The 24,979-nt window shown below is 24.6% G+C and overlaps 4 protein-coding genes across 4 annotated transcripts; 1 reads left to right on the top strand and 3 right to left on the bottom strand.

Moving 5' to 3' along the window:
- Window positions 1-3,496: 3,496 nt before the first annotated feature.
- Bm9763 (Uncharacterized protein) lies at window positions 3,497-3,640 on the bottom strand (the record flags this gene model as incomplete). Its single annotated transcript, XM_001895474.1, has 1 exon — window positions 3,497-3,640. The coding sequence occupies one exon, from the start codon at window positions 3,638-3,640 to the stop codon at window positions 3,497-3,499; it is 144 nt and encodes a 47-aa protein (XP_001895509.1).
- A 581-nt stretch (window positions 3,641-4,221) lies between these two features.
- Window positions 4,222-6,780, top strand: Bm9764 (Uncharacterized protein; the record flags this gene model as incomplete). Its single annotated transcript, XM_001895473.1, has 4 exons — window positions 4,222-4,384; window positions 4,842-4,980; window positions 5,988-6,289; window positions 6,491-6,780. 4 exons carry the CDS (start codon window positions 4,222-4,224, stop codon window positions 6,778-6,780), a joined length of 894 nt encoding a protein of 297 aa, XP_001895508.1.
- Window positions 6,781-8,765: 1,985 nt separating this feature from the next.
- Bma-gap-3 (SH2 domain containing protein) lies at window positions 8,766-15,294 on the bottom strand (the record flags this gene model as incomplete). The annotated part of the gene is made up of 17 exons (XM_043080922.1): window positions 8,766-8,945; window positions 9,081-9,146; window positions 9,329-9,402; window positions 9,488-9,546; window positions 9,780-10,041; window positions 10,388-10,693; window positions 10,888-10,991; window positions 11,174-11,302; window positions 11,645-11,937; window positions 12,067-12,149; window positions 12,541-12,698; window positions 12,970-13,138; window positions 13,387-13,468; window positions 13,739-13,856; window positions 14,115-14,188; window positions 14,346-14,466; window positions 15,029-15,294. The coding sequence occupies 17 exons, from the start codon at window positions 15,292-15,294 to the stop codon at window positions 8,766-8,768; spliced, it is 2,544 nt and encodes an 847-aa protein (XP_042936856.1).
- An 8,715-nt stretch (window positions 15,295-24,009) lies between these two features.
- Window positions 24,010-24,255, bottom strand: Bm14106 (Uncharacterized protein; the record flags this gene model as incomplete). Its single annotated transcript, XM_043080921.1, has 2 exons — window positions 24,010-24,041; window positions 24,162-24,255. 2 exons carry the CDS (start codon window positions 24,253-24,255, stop codon window positions 24,010-24,012), a joined length of 126 nt encoding a protein of 41 aa, XP_042936855.1.
- Window positions 24,256-24,979: the final 724 nt, after the last annotated feature.

The raw sequence follows: 24,979 nt of genomic DNA, 5'->3' as shown, positions 1-24,979 counted from the left end.
AAAAAAGAAAAAAATGTACAATAAAAGAAGAGCAAAATAATCGTACAAAAATAGAATGTGAAAGGGACCGTATAATGACAAAAATGACCAATAGAATGTAATGAGGGACTAACCGTTACGTTAACGAATGTATTTGCTGAGGAAAATAGAAGCGGTGTAAAAATTTAATTATGAACATCTGATGTGTATTCTATGAAATTATTTTGTCCATCATTTAAATGATAGTTGTTTTTTTTTTGGTTCAAAATTATCGAGAAAAGAATTTTTTTCTCCGGAATATTTACCAGAGAAAAAGAAATGTTTTGAGAAATATTTACCCATAATAATATTTAGTTGAGTAAATTTATGTTTAAATTATTTAAATTTCATCTTATAATTAATTCATTTCTATGATTTCCTATGTATCAATAAAATAAAATGTCAAGTTTTTTTTTTACTTTTTTTTTTTCTTTTTCTTTTATTTTTTTTTTTTCTAAATGAAATGAATTATGTAAAACAAATTGAAATCAAAAAAAAAAAAAAAAAAAAGAAAAGTAAAATGGATACCAATGCAAATTTTCATTGTTATTTTCTTCTAAAAAAACAAACAAAAAAAAAGTATAATAAAATAAATAAAAAACGAAAAAAAAACACCGAAAATTAATTTTAAAATATTAATTAATTTAATAGTTAAAAGTTAAAAGAAAGTGAAAAGTTCATTAATTGTCAATCATTAGAAATTTATTAATGGATTTCATAAATTATAAAAAATTAGTAAAAAAATTTGTTAATAAAAAATAAAAAAAATAATAAAAACAATTTGTTAGTGAAACAAATTAATGAGTTTTCAGTTTAATAATTAAATTTACAATTAGTATAATTATTGGAAATCTTTTTCATATGCAAATTTCGTATAACAGTGTTTGCAATATTATTTGATTTATTCTATTAATTTTTTTCTATTTATTCTATTTTATAAAATTTGTTCAATCAAAAAATGAATTTTTAAATTGTTATATTATCTCAAAATTCTATCTTTTTTCTGTTTTCAATTTAATTTGTTTAAAAAATTTTTGAATAAAATCATTGTTAAAAAAAAAAAATTCTATTTTTATTTGTACAATATAACATTGCACAATAAATTTTTATATATTATTTCAAATAAATCGACAATTAAATGAAATATTCCTCATTCAACAAAAAATGATATATTTTATTGTGTATTGAAAGAATAAGGAAAAAAAATAGTGGATAATATAAATTTTAAGGTATTGTTAAATTAATAAATAATTTTTACAATTAAGATTTAAAAAATAGGGAAAGTGAATTTCTTGTAATTATCCAATTAAACAATTAATTAACTAATTAATTAATTAATTAATTAACCGTTTCAAATAGTAAATATGATTACATTTTTCAGCGAATAATTTTTTCTTTCTTTCCTTATCATAAATTGAATAATTTATACTTTTTAATTTTATTTTGTTTTTATGTTCTTAATTGCATTTTTTAATTTTATACTATGCTCATATGTTATGTTACATAATATTTTCACATTCATTCGATCATTATTAATAAATATAATTTATTTTTTTAATAGTAACTGAATTATTTATTGTATTATTTTGACAAGTAATAAGTTAATAAATACTTTGTAAAAATAATTTAAATTACGATAATTAAAAATTTTTTCTTCAATAAATTATTCAGAAAGTTTTGTACTGTTATACTATCATTAATTTACCATTTCAAACTTTTCTTCAACTTATAAAAGAAATAAATTTTAAAAAATGACTTTTTTAAAGCTATTTCATTTTATTTTTGCTTTTTTTTTTTTTGAATAAAAAATTATTAAGCCAATTCCTTACATATTTTTATTTCTTTAAATAATTATTACAAAATTAATTAAATATTTATTTTGAGTAATTTTTGTTAATTTTAAAAATTAAAGTTAAAAAAAATTTTTTTTTAATTTAAAAAAAAAAAAAAAATTCTTTCTTTCATTTACCTTCCCTCCATTTTTGTACCGTTTAGAGATTGAAAGAAAAAAAGAAAAGAGAAATAAAAATGAAGCAAATGCAAGGTTATATAGATTTAAATTTAAAAAAAATCTTTTTTTTTGATAATTTCAAAAAATTTTGTTAGATTTTTATCACATTTTCTTTTTTTCTAAAATTGATTTCTTATTAAAAAAAGTTTTTCAAAACATATTTTTGAAATATTTTTCGGAATTCAATAGGAATTTTTTCTTTTTTTGCTTACAAACAAATAAAAATTTCTTATTATGTGTTTTAAAATATTTAATACTAAAAACAAATCAATCAATCAATAAAGCGATTAATTTACATATCAATTCATAAATTACTTTTCGGTATCAATTTTAGTACTGAAAATATTTGATAGTGAACAGATCACATAATCAATAAAGCATTAGTTAATTAATTAATTATATTCGATTAATATCAAATAAATATTTCAAATATTGAGAAGTATTTCGCGGATTCATTTCCTATACATCCAAATAAATTTATCTGGATTAAATTTAAAATTTCCATAAATTTTTTACTTGTAGAAATTTTGAACATTGTATAGGAAAATGAATTTTTTAGTGATTAATATTATTTCAACTTACTTTTATTTTTTCTGCTCTGAGATTTCTCGGTACTTTTTTTCTTTTGAATAATCGATTATTTGGTTAAATTCATTGTAACTTATTTCTTAACGTTATTTCATCTCTTCCATCATTAACACTTCATATGGATGAATTATTTTTTAAAAAATAATCGGAGAGAAAAAAAAAAAATGAAAAAAGAGATTTTCCCCAACTCTCTCAAATAAAAGGGACCATCACATCGAGAGATGTTGTCCGAGATATACCGCTTTTATCGGTTATTACACTTCCCCCTCTCCCTCTCTCTTTCTCTCCCTCTCTCTCACCCTCCCTCTCAAACATTTTTCAGATTAGAGAGACAATGACAACATGACGGGTGACAAATGACAATGACTGAGTGACTGCTCACTGACTGTAGCAAATGTATCTATTCCGAGAATTCACAGTGTCTTTGCTTTATTTCTCTACCGTTAACTCTTTCTTTTTTCCGGAATCTTTTATGGATATTATTTTCTGCCGGGAATAAACGAGAGAGAGAGAGGGAGAAGGATAGGGAGAAAGAACGAGAAGAAAATATAATCAAAGAATAAGAAAGAGGAGAGAGGGAGAAGGAGAAAGAGAGGAATTCTCGATAGCAACTGCCCCTTTTCCCGTTACCCATCGATTTTCACACCGGTCCAAATACATCGAGGAGAAAACTGTCATTCCGGGCACATTCCCTCTTCCTCTTCTCTCGTCAACAACAACAATAGCACAAGGAGCAGGCAAGCAGCAATACGGCCTTGCCAAAAAGAATGGTCGATATCGAGGTGGGGAGGAGAGGTGGGATGCTTAGGCAATGGTATGTCTGCCCGAGGGGAGAGGGGAGTGCCCGTCTTGCTACCCCAATCTTAACCCGAGCACCGATCAACCCCCCGCCCTCTCCCGATCGACTCCATTCTCTCCACATCGCCTAGTAGCAGCTCTCGTACCGCACCGCCACACCACTACTACTACTACATCTCCTTCTACTCCCCCACTCATACCCCTGCCACCACCACACCACCACATCACCTCATCACCTGCACAACCAGCAGCACCGTTCTTCGTTCTCAAATTTTGCTCAGACAAATTTCCCAACTTAATTCATTTATTAAGGTAAACTGAGGTAAAATTATCAGTCATACCTCATTTACATCTTTAAACTCTTTAAATTACACCTGGAAGGAAGTTTGTAGTTACCAGAAGTTACAAATAACTTCTTGATTACTCTACTTCTTTATCATCTTTACAGGATACGGCGTATATCATTACGGGTTAGGTTAGTAGCTAATATTGATTATACCAAATATTAAATTTCAAAAGATAACAATTTATAAATTTAAAAATGCATATTTGTTTATCATATTTGTTCTTTTATACATGGAATGCTAAAAAGAGGAAACTAAAAGATAGAAGGATAACAAATAATTGTATTTAATTGAAATTAATCAGTAATGTAGTATGTATAAGAGATTGAAATATGATATTTTGTTTAGCAAATATTTAAAGCATTTAAAAATGAGAAAATCACAAATGGAAATTTGGTAAGCACTTATTGATTAAATGAAAACTAAATGTTTGTTATAATTCATAAAATTTATATTTTACAGATGGTATCTGATTCGTACTATCGAAGTTTAATTGAAGCTGTTCGTCAATTACCGGTACTCTATGATCGAGCACATCCGGATTTTCGAAATGTACGAAAGCGTAATGAGGCATGGAAACTTGTTAGTGAGACATTATTCAAACGTGGATTCTCACCAAATGAAGGTATAAAAATTATAAAATCATTTCATTTTTTTTTTGTACATCTATCTTTTTTTTTTTTCTTTTTGTCAAATAAAAAATATTTGAAAATATTCACAAGAATATTTCAATATTTTGACTTTTCTTTTTCTTTAAACTTTAAAAAGGTTTTTTTTTCTCTTCTTTAGTTACTTTTTGTTACACTACAAAAATTTTTCCAATTTAAAGAATTATTTCAAATATTTATAGACGTTTTGTGATTAAAAGTGTTTATCGGTCTAAAATTAATCTAATTTTTTGCTCTGTTCCTTTACACTTTTCAATGTTTTTCCGTAAATATTTCAACTATTTTTGTTGTTGTTGTGTGCTTCATTAACTCCATATTATTTAATAATTTGATATTAATTGATGAAATTACAAGCAGTAATAATGATTGGTTTATATGAAGTGTAAAGATTTGCAAAGGAAAATTACATTTTAGTATCGGTAACAAAATCAAGAGATCGATGGAAAAGTTTGGTACAACGATATCGAACCTCAGGACAATTTGGTCCAGCATTTATGTTTACTGCAGAAATGCAATTTCTTGATGAATTTCTTAATGCTGTACCTCCACAATCGTAAGAGCATTTATTTTATGATCTAGGAATATGAGTAAATAATCAGGAAATTATTCTTGTAATTAGGGTAAAAGATAAGTAAGTCGTCAAATATTGCACAGATAATATATTGATGATAAATGATAAATAGATAATCATGTGATTTCGTTTTTATCCGTAATGATAATGAAAAACAAATATTACAAAAATATGGACTAAATATAACATTGTTTTTAGTTAAAAGACAGAGAAGTGAGATGACAAATAATTTCTAATCAGGAATGTCAAGAATTTCTTCTTAATCAAAGAAAAGAAGCTAATTAAAATCCTTAAATATTCCATAAATAGTGATTGATGATAAATGATAAAGAGATAATTAGTCAGATAATTAGTATAATTTCGCTTCTACCCGTGATAATGTAGGAAAAAAATAGTGGAATTAATGTTGCTTTTGGTTGCATGGGAGAGAAGTGATTAGTGCGACAAATAAACTCGAGCCAGAAATTATGGAGAATTCTTGTAAAAAAAGTTATTTAAATAGTCCTGAAATATGGATATATGGATAATACATCGATGCTTTTTCCTCCCTTTTTTTTTCCTTTTAAGTTTAATTTAATATTTGTATTAGATGATCGACAAAAATATTTTCTTTTTTCTGAAAATCTAACTTTTTAATACGTTTTTGCTTTTCAGAAATTTCTGTTTGAATGAAATTTTGCTATATAGGTTTTTTTTTTTTTTTTTTTTTTCGAATATTATCATCATGCTCTTACTAGCTTATAATTTTGATCTTTTTTTCTTTTTTTTTTTTTTTTTTTGCTGATTGATCTATCTGTGATCATTTTGGCATGATTATATTTTTGATTAACTAAATATAAATGAGAATAAAAATCAATAAGAATTTAGATATAATATTACATGTATTAGATTCAAAACATTGTTATAATTTGAATTGGACATATTTGTGAATTGAAAGCATTCGCAAATTTTTTTTATTTTTATTTTATTATTATTTTTTTTTTTTTTAGAGCAGACGTGGTAGCAACAAATTCGCTTCTTGGAAATATGAAAAAAGAGGATAGCGAATGGGAATTTCCAGCTTTATTTGGTAATGCTAATCAAACGGATAATAATATGTCTTTATTTGCAAATATGGATTCACCTGGAGGTTCTTCATCACCATATGCGCAACAACAAAATGATATTAATGCAATTGATGGTACTAGTACCGATGATGGATTGTTAAATGGAAATTGTAATTTCTCTAATGGAAATGGTGCTTCATCGGCACATTGTGTTCCTATTTCAATTTCTTCATTATCTGTAAAAGGTATCTAATAATTTCTGGAAGTTTTTTTAATTTAATTTATATTAATTATGTTTTTTTTTTTTTTGTTTTTTTGTTTTTATGAGCAATAAAAATCATTGATTGCTGTAAGCATAAACATATATATTGATATGTTGATAAATTAAGATTGTATTTATAAATTTGTATATGTGATATAAATATGTAATATTATTTTAATTATAGATCTCATGGCACGAAAACGACCACGTCAGAATGTTCCAGATGGTCCAACAGCATTAGAGAAAAGAATTGCAAGTAGTTTGGAAACAATTCAAGAATTTATCAGTAATGCATTTCAAAAGCAAAAGGAGCAAGAAACAGAAAAAGAAAGAAGTCCAAATGCTGCTCTATTTCAATGCATTGATCATCTTACAGCTGATATGTCACCAAAAGAGCATCAAGAAGCATTACGTGAAATTAAACGATCATGTGTGAGTATTTGTGCTAGGATTATGTCCGAATCACAGCCATAAATTAGGTGTTTTAATTATTTTATCATATTTCATTTCATTTCATTCAAAATAATAATTCGTATATTATATTTTCATAGCAAATATTTCATTCGATGATTGATTAATCATCAAAATTTGTCATTATTATGGTGTATAGAGCTTTAGCTCTAAATGTTTCAGTTTAATATTCTTCATGCATATGCATAATTTCAGGGTTTATATATTTTTATTGTCTTTCCATTTCGTAGAGAAAATCGAAGGAGAAAAGTAGGTAAATGAAAAAGATTTTCAAATGGATTAAATTTTGTCCTGATATAATTAATTATTAGTATTATTATCAAGTAATATCGATGTTAGTTAGAATAATGAGTTGAAAATTTCATGCTTATTTTTTCTGTTACATATTCTTTTATTAGTTGCAATACTTTTATATCATACTCTATTCTCTTCCATTTGTTTATTGTGTGTGTGTTTTTTTTTTTTGATCTCGTTTAATGACAGTCATTTGTTTTTTGTTTTTTTTTTTTTTTTTTTTTTTTTCTTTTTAAATTATAATGAGAAAATTATGAGTATAATTTAGTCGATATGATAATATTTTTCATTTATATTTTATCTCATTCCCAGCAAATATTTCATTTTTGCTACAATTTCTTCTCAAAAATCATGATGATCAAAACCATTTCAGCTAATGGTTTTTTTTTTCTTTTTCAAATAATGTTAAGTTTCGTTAGTGAAAACGGATTGTGTATTATTTAAAAAAAATTACTGCTTTAATGTTTAATTGATTTCATTATGACAATTGTGACCTCACATATAATTTTCATCAAATGTGCATCATATTCCATCTTGTAATACATTTTTTAAAACTATTTTACCATTAGAAATGCACTGAAATGCACAAGTATTATTGTTTAAGTTTCAAAAGTGAAACTTAAAGGAAAAAAAAACAAATGCCCAATTTGTTGGAATTACAATAGTGAATGCTTAAATAGCTAAAATTTATAAATTATCCTAGCAAATTTCAAGTCCCACATTTCATTTTATCATAATCATTCCTTTTACCTAGCACGCAAACCATAGAAATAAACGACAGCTAACTCATGTATAAAATTTTGCTATTAATTGCAAAGTTTTCACAAAATGTAACCACATCAGTTGCTCTCATCACTAGTATGAATAATCAATTGGCAACTATGAAATGTCAAAGATTTCAAAAAATTTATTGCAAATTACAATATATTGACAAACAAACCATACGTACATTTTTCATGAGTGAGATTACAATTCAAAATGCAGAATTCGAGAATTTTGATTAAAACACATTTAAAGAGGGATGATAGATATCCTTTAATTTTAAGAAAGACATTTAGAATATCCATTTTAAAGCAACACTAATTTCCATGCATGTTCTTGAATTAATTTTTACTTAAGAAACTACTTGAAATACAGCATATTTTGTATTAATTGTTCTTAAAATCATAAAAGTTTATAATTTTAATTACTTTTCCTTCATTATGATGTTCATCAGAATGAGAATAACTCTATTAAATTGTTATATTGAGCTGGCATGGAGTGAGAACAAATACAGAAATATTTCTTCAAGAGATCAAAATATGTAAAATATGTAACAAACGCAAATAAGGCTGCAAGGAAGGCCACCAACTGAATAATTGGTAATTAACAATTACCAGTAACAACTGGTTATCACCGTATCAAGCGCACCATGCAATTAATAGTTATAATATATGATCAATTGATTGAAAGACAAATTGTCATAAAACTGTGAAATTTTTATTAAAATTAAAAAATAAAAACAGATTAGGTAATACATTTATTCCTCTTTTTTTTACTTTTTTTTTCCTCCTTTTTGAATTTTATAGTAGTATTACGGAAGTGATAAGTAAGAATTTGATTACAAAATATGGACTATTTTTGAAGTAATAATGTTATAAGTAACGAAAAAAAAAAAAAAAACTGTTTCTGACTTAAAGGAGATTTCAAAAAAATTAACAAGAGAGGTACTTCTCAGCATGTTTTTTCAATAAACTGATAACCGTATAAGCTTCCGGAAGAGGACAGCTGTCACAGTCTTGTTGTTCCAATACCCGTTCTACTTGAAATGCTAACAAAGCTAACTGATCAATTTTACTATAGCCACAAAATGGATTTTCTGATGACTCTACTTTCTGAAAATAATAATTGGGTTATTAAGTATAAGAAATAATGCAAGATTAAAATAAAAATTTATTACAACTTAATTGCATTTAGGTATATTTTGAATCTCTATCTCTATAAAACAGTAAAAAAAAAAAGAGTCTAACCGAAGGTGATAATGCAATAGCATCAAGCAAATCTGCCATCAAGCGAACACTAGGAGTACCTTTTTCCTGCAATAATTTAAATTCTTCCAACAATAGAAAATTCGCTATAAATAATAAAAATTTCGACAAAAAAAAAACGATGAAACGAATTAAACGTGACACCTTAAAACTTTAAAACTTCTTCCTGTCAATTTCTTTCATAAAAAAAGCAAATAATTAAAACGAAGAAAACAAAAAGAATTTATTACCGGGCAATAATCAGGTGAAGAAGCCTGATTAGCCAGTGACTGAATTGTTTTTGGTAACTGGCGAGACTGTTCAGCTGAAATTTTCTCAAAATTATTACATAAATTTGATTTGAATTGCTGATTTAATCTACTTTCAAACCAAGTGACAATAATACTTACGCGAGCCACTGCAATTAAATGTCAAAATTGGATTAACGAAGCGCAGAATGAAGAACACACTGAAAATAATACATTTGAAAATCAACATCTGTAAAAGGAAAAATTTTCAACCTAAGCTCTTCTTTTTAATCTATATAACACAATGAAATAAGTTGGTAAAAAAAAAAGATAAAAAAAAAGTTCCTTTTATTACACTAATAGAATCACTAATTTTTAAGTTTTTATATTGAAAATTTACGAAACTTTCAAATAAGCTACTTTTCCAATTCAATTAGTAAAAAAAATATTTTACCTAGCAACTCGACGTGCAACATATTTGGAATCATCGAAATATGCTTTTGCTGTTTTTATGGTATGTGATAGAATGGCGCGGAAAAGAAGAGGTAAATGTTCAGATAAATTTTTCAGAGCACTCATAATTTCCAATTCCTGTTTTGGTAGTCCTCCAGTTAGCAAATTTGCTAATTCTTCTGTAACCAAATCCTTACCAGTCATACGCAGAACTGTTGAAATACAACAAGTACAAAATGAATCACACCGAAAAAGTGTTACTTCTGAAAAAAAAAAAAAAAATGTTAGAAGAAAGGAGACAAATTATTATAAGTAATTTAAACATTCTAACTTTAAACTGATCTCCTTACCTTAACTATTAAATATTGCTAAGATTAATTTTAACACTACACTACAAATCTTTTATTAAATGCTTAAATGCAACTTTTTATTTCTTATTTAAGAATTGTTTCTTTTCACATGTCTAAAAATTTACTAAAAAATCTTAATAGATTTTTTACAATTTTAATTTCTTTCTGTTATCAATTGATCCGTTTAGAACTTTCAAAGCTACAGTCAGGAATTTTAGTACTTGAATATATTTTATAAATATATTAAATAAGCACAAACCAGTTTCACGTTTAATTTGCTCCCTGATGATAACTTCAACAAATGACATCAATAAGTCATAATTTGGTAAAAGGACAGAGAGTAACAGACGAGCAAAATATTTTCGATTAAAAATATCTAAGACAGAACCAATCCAAATGGATAAAATAAATGATCGCGAAGTGAGAAGCACAAAAAAAGATGCATATTGTTCTTCGGGTAGTAAAACGATACGATGACGTACCGCACGAAATACAAATCCCTCAAAATTATTTTCCACGCAAAGTTCTTTGCCATCGTCTGCTAGCAAATAGAGTGGTGATATATCTGAAATTAATTTTTCAAAAAAAAGTAACCAATAAAATGCAGTACTTATCAATTCCAATACGATAATCTATTATCTCACTTTAAATTTGAACAATATATGATATAATTAAGGAAGATAAACAGAGAGAAAGAAAATACGACATATCATTTTGGTACAAATAATAACAAATAATATTAATTTTGTAAAATATAACCTTTCTGTAGATAATCTCTGAATACAAGATTCCGTGTTTTTGTCGGTGGAAGATTGTGTGAGCAAAGTACAAATTTCAATGAACATGATCCAGGAGGAATATATCTGAAGTGAAAATGCAGTGAAAATTGATAAATGAACTAACTAATCAGTACAAAATTTTGATTTCTCACTAGTCATGTCATTTGAATTGATTTTACAGATATTGATTAAATGATGCTAGTATCATAATAGCTAATCTAAAAATTCTAAAAACATATGTAATGTTACTATTAGAAAGAGCTTACTGCAATAGAAAACATCTATTGAATATAATGGTATTTTTTGCAGGCATCACTTGTTGAGTTTTTGTTAAAAAAATTCCATTGATCGTTACTACTGCACTATATGAGGTATCAGGTTTAAAATCACTACCCCTGAAATTAATTCTGTTAAATGTGAAATTTAATTGTTAATTGTTAGTAAAAACTGATGCATAATGAAAAATTTTTTATCAAATAAACAAAAATCAGAATAAATGATTGCAATTTTCAGAATGGCAAGATTTGAGTTGTAGTCAAGAATTGATAAGACTATGTGCTAGTAATTATACGACTCAAAAACAAATTAATGAAGTAGAATAAGATTCACATGCTTTTAATCATGCCATTTCTATGTTACGGCAATAATTAAATAAGAGGTCAATGTTGAAAATAATAAAATATATTATTTATGAATAAGTGAAAAATATGAAAATATTTGCGATATTAAAAATCTACCTAAAACTGGTTAAAGTTAAATAAATAACAGTTGTAGAGCGAATAAAATAATCCTGTATAGCAGGAATTACAGCAAATGGTGATGGTGAATATCGACAACCGAGACATCGCAACCGTAATTCATTAAGCCAATTTAGATATGTGCCTTCGTTTTGAAATGATAAATGAACTGATGGATAAATGTCCATACTATTCGACGCAACCAATAAACAATTAGCTCGATCGAATGATCCTTCCGGAATTTTATAAACAAAGCAAAAACCAAGATCCAAAACTACTTTTGGCTTTGCTCTCTACAAAAAAAAAAAAAAAAAAAAAATGTATCCACGTAAGTAATGCATTTATATAAATCATAACGACAACTTCTATAACAATGAACAATATAACTATAATTTCAATTAATTACGAAATAATATTGATACCTTCTCATCATCTAAAACGTAAAGTTGTGAACCATTCGAATCATTAAGTGTTACATAACAACGCTTCCACTTATCTTCTTTACCTAAAATTCATAAAAATGCAGTTTTCCATACATAAAGAATAATCCAAATTCCTAGTAGTCTTTACTGAGGTAATATTATGACATCCATACTGCATATATCAATATACCACTCAGATATTGACAATCAAAAAATTTTACACATATTAATAAAAAGAATATCAATAGAATAATTCCATCTAATTTCAATCTATATTCCATCCTGTATGTCAATTTAGTGCTTATTATTTAGTTTGACAAAATAATAAATCGAAACCCCATTTTTGTGCGCAAAGTTAAATCGCAGTCTACTCATACCTATATCGGAATTTTCAAATACCAAGTTTTATGAAGCTTTTTTTTTTCTCCTGAAATGTTTTAAAATTTAAATGATTTTAAATAAATAAGTCCTTACATCTTCGATATGCCAAGACGGTCTGTGGACGAAAACTATTAGTAACTAAATCCTGAAATTTTTTATCCGCATTTTTTCCCGACAAATCTCTGTCAGATGCCTTTGTTAACACCGCACGCGTCAAATGAAATCCTTTGCAAATTTCCTTTTCGCTATATCTATAAGTTAGGTTACACTTTAAATAAATCATACTTATTACGACAACCACTAATGACATTGTAATTTTGAAACAACAATGAATTAGTTAATTACAAGCAATCAGCAAAAATTTTTACAACAGGTTTAGATATTGGAATTATATGTATTTTTTCAGAAAAGTCATATATCATCCTATCTAGAATACACTATGAAGGATATATCGCATTGGATAACTGGACAATCAGAAAGTCCTAGTCGAATGGTAAAAAAAAATTGAAATAGGAATTTTACCTTTCAATAATATCCGGGATGGTAGCAAAAATTTGCCCATCAATTTCGAAATTACCATCTGCTGTTCGCTTTATTTGAAATTTTTCAATATGCTGATCGATATTAACCATAAGCGTATATGAACTGGACTGCACAAATGAATGCCGCAAAAGATAACAACCATCAGTATCTGCAATTTAATTTATAAATAAATTGAATAATATTTATAAAGCTATATAAAAAAAAAATTAAACAGTCGAAAGTTTCCGATTTAAAATTTCCGTCTTCTCCATAAGAAAATAAAGACTTTAAAGGAAGAAGCATATCACACCGGATAAATCAGTTTCATCGAGTTATTTCACTTCAGTTCCTTAATAGGAACCATTCCAATATGTAAATTAAATGAATTTATATAAAAATGAAACTGTAAAAAAATACATTGTGTTAACCGTTGTGTAAGCACATTTATTGGTTCGTCATGAAAATATGGCAATTCTTCAGGTTTCACGTTCTTGTCGTTCTGCAATAATAAATGAATGAAATTAAAATATCAGCTGATTTTAACCTTACTATACGCATTTGAATGCAAAGAAAACAACTAAAAGGACTTATAATTGAATTATAATTTTATTCTCCATTCCGGTTCTGAAAGAAGCATATAACTGCTTTTTTCCTCCATTTTCGGATATTTACTAAGCAATTCTCTTTGAAGACAGAAAGGTAAAAGAAATGCATAAAATATTGAAGTAGCCAAGATATCATAATTATCATAGATTAAGGAAAGACTCACTAATGGAACAGTTAGTTGCAAAGCGACAAGTCCGGATTTTCCATTTTTTTCTAGCCTCGCCCATGCCCATTCATTATCCACTCGCTGAATTTCCGTTAACAAATCACCTTCACAAAAACTGAAAAAAAAAAAACCAAATTGGTACTTCTGTTTCAACATCTACCGATACATGCCTTTATAATATCTTGAATAATTTTTTTTTTAACAAATAAAATACAGATATTTGAGAAAATTTGATTTCACAAATACAATCCAGCATTGAAAAATAATCCAAGATTTTAGAAATGGCAATGAAATGAACAATTAAATATGAGATCAAAAAACACCGAATAGAAGAAGAAAAAATTGAAAAACATGGAATTAATTTTATTACTACCTTATTTCATTTGTATCGGGCATTGCACGAAACGGTAGTACTGCTATCCTTTGACGGTTAACTAATTTCACCGGCTATAAACAGAAAATTGAATGGGAAAAAAAAAAGAAATAAATAGGAAAAAGAAACTAAACAGTTTTCTTTTTATCAATAATCTATACCGCTTCTTTTTTGCTGTTGAAATAAAATGGACATAAAATTAATAATAAATAAATATGCAAAGAGACCGACCGAAGGTGGTTGAAGTGGTAACACTGCTGTTTTTGATTCGTTTACAAATGTTTGAATGAGATCAGACAATGTTGTGAAAGATTTTCCAAACAAAAAATATTCACCACAAACCTGGTCAATACTGAAAATTTTCATTATTTAAATACGATGAGAACAATTTTACCAACAAATGAAACTACTAATTAAAAAAGCAAAGAGAAAAATGTAAATTTATTCGTGGTAATTAAAAAAGGAAAACACATTTCGTTGCACCAAGAAAATTTCTTTGTAAACACAAATTTTTAATCAGTGTTTTCGTTTACTTAACTATCAGTTCTTTCCCACCGTTCTCTTTTTCTTTTCCAAAAAATAAAAAAAAAAGATAAACCCTCAAAACTATCAATAAACAATATGCAATACATTGGTTTGAAAATTGTTGAAAATTGCTACCAAAAGTAACAGATAAAATATTCATCCGAAAATTTTTCAAGTTAATCATCTCCACTGTAAACTAACTAAAAGCAAAATTTAAAAAATTCATCATTAAACTTCTTCATTTCTTTGGAAAAAAAAAGTCAACATTTTGAATATAAGTAAAATGAACTTCAAAAACTACCATTTTTCCATTTTTAATACAAAATTAATCAACATTAATGGCATTATCTTTTTGGAAACTAATAGCGTGAAATTGTTCGAAAACTTACGATAAATGCATCACCGAATTACTGACTGATGGAAGCCAAGAAAGACAAAATTTTGGTGTGATAGAATTTTGTTCAGCATGTAAAATCAATGCACCATCAATTTTACATTTTCGTAATCGATATTCCACTTCTTCTTCTGTAATAAAACCATGGAAACAATCCACTGAGTCTAATGCTCCTTCTTTCACTTCTACTCCTATTTTTGATTCATATTTTCGCACTTGCTTCTCCTTATCTTCCATTCCATTGTCTGTTGCAATCGACATCAGACCATCTGGAATAATTTCAAATCATATGCAACATTAAATTTGAAAGGATTAATTAATGAATTTTGTGCAGGAAACAGAAATAAGTTCGGTAAAATGTTAATAATTTTAACTACAATTCCTCCATTCATTCTTGCCACATATAATGGAGTGAAGATATTTTACAAAAAAAAAGTAATCACAGCAAATCAAAAAAAAAAAACATGATAGGTTATTTAGATGAGAAAAATTTCAATACCTATAATGATTAAAAGAAAATAACAAATTGTTATTTTTTTTAAAGTCAGTAACTATTACAATATTAGTAATATTATGAAAAAGAAATTTTATGACTACAAAAATGAATTAGAAAAAAAAAAAATCACAAGAAAAAAGAAAAAATACAACATGACAAAATTTTCAACCACAATATGAAAAAAGATTTCAACAGTCAAATTCTCATTTTACTGAAATTTCATATCATTTCAAATAAGAGTTGTTACGCGATGAATAAATGAAATAAATGAATGATATGAAATGAAGATGGCCACCAAAGATTTATTTGAAAGTTAACTCATTACAAACATTAATCTCATGACGATGACCTAATATCATCCAAAATTTTATGCGTCAGTAGCTAAATTCATTCCAAATTTATCTATGAATGTTTCATTTCATTTATTCATCGAATTGTTGAATAGAAACAAAAATAGCATAAATTTTTGCGGATAAAAATAACACTGTCCGTTATTAATTTAAAAAAAAAAGATGAAAATTTATACAAATTTTCGGAACAGAAAATACAAATAAGTACTGGAAGATACAAGTGTATAAAATAAATTCAAATCATTAAAATAAGTAAATGCAATAAGCAAAACCCTTTTGTTCTCTGTTTAGGTAATTGAACAAAAACCGATGAACATGGATACTTTAAAACAAATGAAGATTTTTGATGCTAACACCCTTATCATTGATATCATTGACAGCTATAATATGGAATAATGAAAAAACGATAAACAAAAACTGTCATCAATTATTAAAAAATGATAGTTTTTTTACTGGTTAAGCTTCATTGATTATAATTGACTAAAAGCACTAATAATCAGCAGACTTTAATTGCATAAATTAAAAACTTTAAAAGTTTTTTTACCTACATTATCTAAATTAACATATCAAAAAAAGGAAAGAGAAAGGAAAAAAGCACAATTAAATAACTCCAATATTTCTTCATAAAAAAAACGATGCTACATTTTAGAGATGAATTTAATACCTCGTAAATTAATTGATAAAACTCAAGAAATCTTAAGAATCATTGATTTTTTTCTTAATGCAAAACTTTTCAATCATTCCATAAAAAATTCGATTTTAAAATTTACCGAAATTCCTGCGAAGAAAGAAAACCGGCAAATCGTTAACAACAGAAATATTTGTACCAAATATTTATAAACCAATGTTTATCAAATTCCACATTGTGATTTAAACAGCATATGCAACTCTTTAATCTCAACCGCAATAATAATTGTTTAATATTACCCCAATTTAAATTAGTTCAGGTAAGGAGGTTTAATTTAAAATTAAAATTTTTTTTAAAAAACTTTTCTTTTTGAAAAAAAAAATGCATGAAAAATTATTTGATAGTAAGTTATAAGCATAAGGTTATTATAGAGGAATATGGTAAAAAAAAAAAGAAAAAAAAAAGATAACTTGTGATTGCAAGAAAATGTTGACAAAATGACAGCTAAGACATTGCTTCATCTAACTGCAAAAAAAAATTTCGCCTTTTTCTTCCTTTTTTTTTTGAAATATTCGAAGTCTGAATATGAATAAAAGCAATACTAGTTTATTACCAAGGAAGAGAGAGAGAGAGAGAGAGAAAGAAAGAAAGAGAGAGGGAGGGAGAGAGTTAAGAAATATTATTTCAGTGTGATCATTTCAACAATGTCATTCATTTAATGCTTAACATGAAAAAACTCTACATTTCATATCTTTAATTACATAACGAAATTTTTCAATTAATCGAAAAAAAAATACAAAAAAGAGGAATAATTTCATAGAATAAAAAAAAAATTTTTTAAAAAAGTTACTGAAAATAAACAAAAAAAAATGTTTTATGTTGGAAAATTAAAAAAAAAAAAAAAAAAATTACCATTGCACATTAAGAAAAGAAAAAAAAATGATAGATAATTTTAAATGCTAATATTTGGAAAAAAAAAGCTAAAATTAAGAATAGAAAGAGATAAGATAGAGAGAGGGAAGGAAAGAAATAAAGATAAAAAAAGTAAAATAAAATGAAAAAAAAACGAGAAAGAAATCAAAACAAAATAAAACAAAAAACCAGTTTTTTTTTTTTTTGTTATCCGTAATTTTGATAATAAAATAATGATGGCATTCTAATTGTAATTAGTGATTGAGCGAAATTTCACAAAGTGTTACAAATTGTTAAAATGCATTTCATCGTGTTTTGTTACACATATAGAGTGGATTACATATTATGGGTAAGAGAAAGAAATGAGAAGAAATATTTAATCAACCATAAATAAATTTTATCATTACTTTAATAATTATCAAATATTGCTATAAAATTTATTAATAAATTGCTAATATTTTAATTATGAAAATTATTAAAAGAAAAAAGAAAGCAGTAGAAAAATTATTTGTTAAATTTAAATTTGATAAAAAATTGAATAATAAAATTTGAAAATGCCCATCAAAGAAAGATAAAAAGAAGAAAAGATGTAAATAAATGAAGAATTAAAGATTGAAAAGATGCAGCAGAAAATGAATTAAAATTAATTAAGAATAGAAATGAGAAGAGAAATAAGAATTGAAATGAGAATAGGAATAAAAATAAAAAAAAAATAGAATAGAAATAGAAGCGGAAATAGGAATAAGAATTAAAATGAGAATAATAATAATAAGAATATGGAATAAGAGCAAGAATAGAAATAATAATAATAATAATAATAATAATAATAATAATAATAATAATAATAATAATAATAATAATAATAATAATAATAATAGTAGAATTAAGAATTAAGAATAAGGAAGATTTATATACATCATTGAACGGAAATACAATCTCATAATTTACGGAGCAATTATTTCTAATTGGTTGTAAATTATAAATCACATCTATTCATCAGAAATAACATTTCAAATATTTATTCATACGTGTATGACATATGCATGCACTGATGTGCATACGTGAGTGGGTGGTACGTGAGTGACACACGTATGTGAGTGTAAATATACGCATTTAATCGATCATCAATTTTCCATCAATCTTTTAATCATTATTTTCTTTTCTTTTCGTTTCTTTTTAACGACACACATTTTTTTTTTCTTTTCTAATCTAAAATATCCATTCGCTATTTTCTTCCTTTTTTATCGTATTAAAATAATTGCAAAAATACATGTGAAATAGTATTTCCGGTATAATACAAACCGGAACTCATTCATTCGAGGTTAATTTTGAAAGACGGAAATGACAAAGAAAGGAATTTTATTTGATTACATTCAAAAAGATAGATAAGATTTTCAGATAATAAGTTAAGAAAAAGAAAAAAAAAATGAATAACACTAAAAGTTTGTGAAATTTTAGTTTTTTTATTAAAAGCTTATCTATTAGATTAATTAAATTCTTCCAACTTCAATAAATTTTTTTCTTTGTTTCTTTTAAGTAAGTGAAAAATATTTATAAATATTTGTAATGAAATTTAAAAATATTAAAAAAAAAAAAAAAAAAAAAAAAAAGAGTGCTTCCATCATTGCAATTCTTATCTTTCATATGATAAAATTAGATAAGATAACAGAAATGTATCATCTTTTCTCTTCCATTTTCCTTTTTTCATTTAAATAATTTAATGCTTTATTACTTTTCAATTTAATTTATTCAATGTTTATTTATAAACCTTTTATCTAATTTTTATAGAATTTAATTTAATTAATTATTATAAAATACTGTTCAATGCATATTTCACCTCTAAATAAAGAATGAAAAATAAGGAGCAAAAAAAAAAAAGGAAAACTTTAAAATAAATATTAAATTCCGAATATTTACATATATGTATACATATATTATTCAATAATATTCATACATTCTTACCTGTAATTCTTACCTTATGCTAATTTACAACATTGTCATAGTTCACTACTACTAACATGACAATCAAATCTATTCAAATCATTTTAATATGAATTTTTAAATTTCAAAAAAAAAAAAAAAAGAAAGAAATGATAAAATTATTAGAAGAAATTGGAGAAATTTTGCAAGTAGCAAACAATAAAAGAATCTACTGAAAAAAAAAGAAATCTTAAAAATGATGAGTTAAAAGGAAAAAGAAATGAAAAAAAAAAAAAAAAAAGAGAAGAAACAAACATCTGTTATTTAAATCGAAACACTTCAAAAGATTGAAATATAAAAATGATATCTCATTTTCAAATCTTTTATTCCTCATGAATCATGAATCATTACACAGAAACAGAAAAGCAGGAAAAGAAATGATGCAAACAAATAAATTTCAAATTAAAGTTAATGAGTAAATGAATTATAATAAAATAAAACAAATTAAATTACCTTATAAATGAAATAAATGGAACGTTATTTTTTTTTTTTTTTAATCTATAATCAAATTTAATTTTAATGAATTGAATTAAATTACAAAATGTGAATATATCATTATTATTATTAGTAGTGGTAGTAGTTATCATTATCATTATTAATTATTATTATTATTGCTTCTGATTTTTTTTTAAACAAATATATATATAATACATTTTTTTTCAGCATTTTTATATTACAAATTTTGTTCCGGAAATGATGTCATAGTATAAATTTGTTTTATAATACATGTTGACCACCATAATCATTATCATAATCACCAGCAACATTATTATCAATAACAACAGCAACAACACTCTGATAAGAAAGAAGGAAGAAAGAGGAAAGAAAAGAACGATGAAAAGTGTTTCCTGTTTAAATGGAAATAAATTTCTTATTTTTATTTCTTGTCTTCATATATAAATTCATAATAAAAACAAAATTAAATTTCATTTCTAGTATTTGAAAAGCTAATGGTAATAGCAGTGGAAGTGTAGGATGAAATAAGAACTTGTTTAAATTTTTGATAATATTTAATGGAGTGGAAAAAATTTTCTTCCAAATTAATTAAACATTTCGTAGTATAATGCTTTTTCCAATTTATTACAACAATAATGATAATAATAATATTTTACAACATTTTGCTTTTATTTACAATTAAAACAAAAAAAAAATTTTCAATTCAGAGATGATGCTTAAGGTAGCTTTTATTAATTTATGTTAAATTTAAAATTTGAAATTTAATTTATTAATCCGAATAAATAAGAAAAATATAATTATAAATTTATAAAAATTTTTTATAAAGAAAAACGAAATAAAATAAAAAGAGAAGGGAAAGAGAGAGAAAGAGAGGGAGAGAAAGAAAGAGAAATTTCTTATCATTAAATTCAGATTAAAAATAACTCACATTTTCAACAAAACAAATAAGATATATGAGAAAGTTAGCTGATAAATTTTAATTGATAAGAAATCTTAGCTCATATTTTATTAAGTACCAAAATTTTTGTTATTTTCATTTTTATATTTGAATAAAAAATTTATAGCAGTATTAAAGATTTATATAGCAACATTAGAAGTTTGTGATAACATTTATGATAATGATAATTTTAAATTTATGATGATGAATATTTTAAGTAATTACTTAAATATAATAATTTACTTAACAAAGAAATATGTGCACAAAAATAACAAATAAATTCATGCCACTTAATAAGTAAATAATAAATATTTAAAAGAATAAAGTGAACAAAAAATAAAGAGAAAATATTTAAACTAATTTGAAATAATATTTATTTTTGTTAGAAATATTTTTAAAAAAAAAAAGGTAAGTAAGAGAAGTAAAAAGAGAAAGGAAAAAAAAAAAAAGAAAAGATAGAAAGAAATAAAGATTTTATTATAAAAGATAACAAAATTTAGATGAAATTTAATCATCACATATCAACTAACGGAATTGCCAAAAGGCATGTCACACTCATATATACTTACACATACAAACATACATAAAAATAGACGACGCATACAGACACGGATACATACACAGACATACATGAATGATATTTGATAATTTTGAAAGTTTAAATTTACTACTACTACTAACCGGAAGTTTTTAACCGGAAGTAAGATATTATTTATTAATCATCATTTTATCCTATTAATTCAATTCAAATGACCACATTTGATGGAACAAATTGAAATTGATATGAGAAAAAGATAGGAAATAGGAAAATGAGGAATAAATAGAATTGAATGAAGAGATAGTTAAATGAGGAGGAGGAGGAGGAGGAGGAGGAAGAAATGAAGGAAAATATATAATGATATAAGATTGGAACAAAATGAAACGGAAATCTCAAATACCGGAAGTGCAATTTTTCTTTTTCTCTCTCTCTCTCTTTCATTTTAAAAAAAAGGAAAAGAAAAGAAGGAAGAAATGAAGAATGGAAAGAAAGAATGAAATATTTAGAAACGATGAAATAATTCATAGAACAAATGAAGGAATGAATGAATGAATCGGATGAATGTTTGATATTTTCAAATCGTTTACAATTTATCATTAATGATTTGAATGAATCAATCATTTAAATATATTTTTTTTTCCTTTGATCACGTGAATGAATACGTGAATGGATACGTAAATATATTAGTTAACATATGTTTGTAATTGATTAACATATTTGATAAAAACTAACAGAAATTATGCTTAATCGTATGATTACGTGAATAAATACGTAAATATAAGATTACGTAGGTGATTACGTAAAGTAAACATATGTTTGCAATAAAATGACGTATTCGATAAAAATTGACAAAAATGAAACTAATTACATGATTGCGTTAATTAATGACTGTGTAAATATCTATTTATAATATATTGATGTATTCGATGAAAAAAAAAAAAAAAAAAAAAAACAAAAAGAAGTTAATCACTAAGTGAAATGATTACGTGAACGAATACGTAAACTGACGTGTTTCAATTAAAATGAAAAGAAAGTCAACTAACTATGCAATTATATGAATGAATATGTAAATACGTAAATATATGTTTGTTACAATAAATTGACGCATTCGATGGAAAAAAAAACAAAGAAAAAGTTAATTTAATCAGTTATTAAGTATTGCAATCTTTTTTATTATTAAATTGAATTATACAATTTTATGCAGAAAATAATAATGTGAAGAAGAGATAAAAGTAAAAAAAAAAAAAAATAACAGAAAGAAAAATGCAAGAAATGGAATTAAAAAAAAAAATAAAATTATAAGAAAAAGATAAAAAGATGCAATGATATATATATATGTATTTAATTAAATTGATAATTAAAATGAGAATATTTGCTATACTCATTTTTTTTTTTTTATTTCATTCCATTTCATTTTAATTCAGTTCATTTGCAATCTTTTTTTTACTTCACTCTTTTGTTTTTTTATCCATTCAATAATATTTTATTGAATTTTTACCTTCTATTGTTTCTCTATTTTCATTTTTCATTTCTATCATTTATCATTTAAAAATAATAAAAAATATTTCTAATAATAAAAAAATAATAAAAAAAAAAAAAACGAAGAAATGATTAAGCAATAAAGGCACTGTATTTGCTATTAACAATTGTACGTGATCGCATACGTGATCGTATACGTCAATAAGCCAGATTAAAGCAATATATACTTATATTAATGCTTATTTTTTTTCCTTTTAGATTTACGGTGACATATTATAGAAAGTAAATTTACGCAAGAAGTAATATTACGTAACGTAAATCATGCAGAATTTTGTTAATTTAATAATTTAATAATAATAATAATTTAATGTTAATTTAATAATTAATAATAAACATTTATGAATGTTAAAAATTTATAAAATTTTTAAACGTAACATTTGTTTTTTCTAATCGTATTATTTACAAAATATAACGCTATTAAAAATTTTCTAAAATAGGAAAAATTATTTATTATAAACACACACACACAGAAAATGAAAAGAAAAATTTAATCAACAAATTATTTCAATTTTAGTATTAAATCATTAATTTTAATATTTATAATTTATTTTTTTATTACTAATAATAATGTAATAATTTTGTTATTCTTATGCTATTATTTTCAATATTATTATTTATGATATCATCGTTTGTATTAATTTTCTAAGTAATATATCCTTGTTGTTTACATTATTATAAATTTTTTTTTTCTTTTTTTTTTTTAATGAAAGATTATATTTGATATTTTCATTTTCTTCCTACCTCTTTCTTCTATTCACTTTTTTTTTTTTAATTTTTCATCTTATTCCTTTTTTACACAAAAAATTTTTAATAAATTGAAATATGAAGAAGAAAAAAGGAAAAAAAAAAAAGAAAGAAAAGAAAAGAAAAAAGTTTAAATCACACATTTTCGAAAGTGTTAGTTAATTTGTCGTTCGTTAATTTTTTTTATTTTTTGTTCTTCGCTTTTTTTTTTTCTTTCACCTATTTTTTAAATAAAGTGCTGTTTTAATAAATGTAAAATTTCTTTTTTTGAAAATTAATGAAAGATAGAAGGAAAAAAGTGAAAAATTTGAAATGAAAAAAAAAAATTTGTAATTTAAAATGAGACTTTTTAACTATTTTTATAATCTTTTAAACTTTTTAAATAAAACAAGGAAACTAATATCCCAGAAAAAAATACCTATACTTACCTTATGTAAATTATAGACATGTATGTATGTGTGTATGTATGTATGTGTGTGTTGTGTGTTGTATGTAATGTGTATATATATCCATACAAATGCATATATTTTCCGTGTAACCACACAGACACACATACAAACACATACACACACACACACACACACACACACACACACACACACACACACACACACACACACACATACACACCCACGCACGCATCGCCTATTTTAAAATTAAATTATTCCATATTTTAAATTGTAAATTAAAATTTTTTTCTTCTTCACTTCACTTTGATACGACTAATAAATGTATGATGAAAAAATTTCTAACAAAGTGTAGGAAAAAGTGAAAAAAAAAAGTTAAAACTCTTTTAATTTAACAATTAATTGAAAAAGATACGAAAAAAGTAACGGTAGAAAATATTTTTTTTAACAATTCTTATTAAATTAGTGACTAACTAAATAAATACATAATAATAATAATAATAAATAATAATGATAACAATAATAATAGGGTTAATAATAATAATGATAATAATAACAACAATAATAATACTAATAATGATAATAATAATAATAACAATAATAATAGGGTTAATAAATAGTGATATTTACCATTGGAATTATAATTAAAATTATATAGTTCATATAATTATTTTTAATAATATATATGTATATATTATAATTGCGTGGTTAATATAATTATTCATAATTATTATAATAATTGTAATTGCTAACTGTAATATTAATAATAATAATAATAATAATATTAAAAAGAATGATAATAACGATGATGTTGATTGATAATTGATCATTTTACATGTTTGGTACCAGTTTTTTTTTCAAACTTATTCCCTGGAGATTTACTGATTTCCATGATTCATCATTCATTCATACTGCATGGTCTCACCCTTTCATGCAATTTCACAATTCTTTCGCTGAAT

This window comes from Brugia malayi, assembly GCF_000002995.4.
Source record: "Brugia malayi strain FR3 genome assembly, contig: Bm_v4_Chr3_scaffold_001, whole genome shotgun sequence".
NCBI lineage: Eukaryota > Metazoa > Nematoda > Chromadorea > Rhabditida > Onchocercidae > Brugia > Brugia malayi.
Note: the sequence above shows the minus strand (reverse complement) of the source record. Positions and strands in the feature narration are given on the sequence as shown.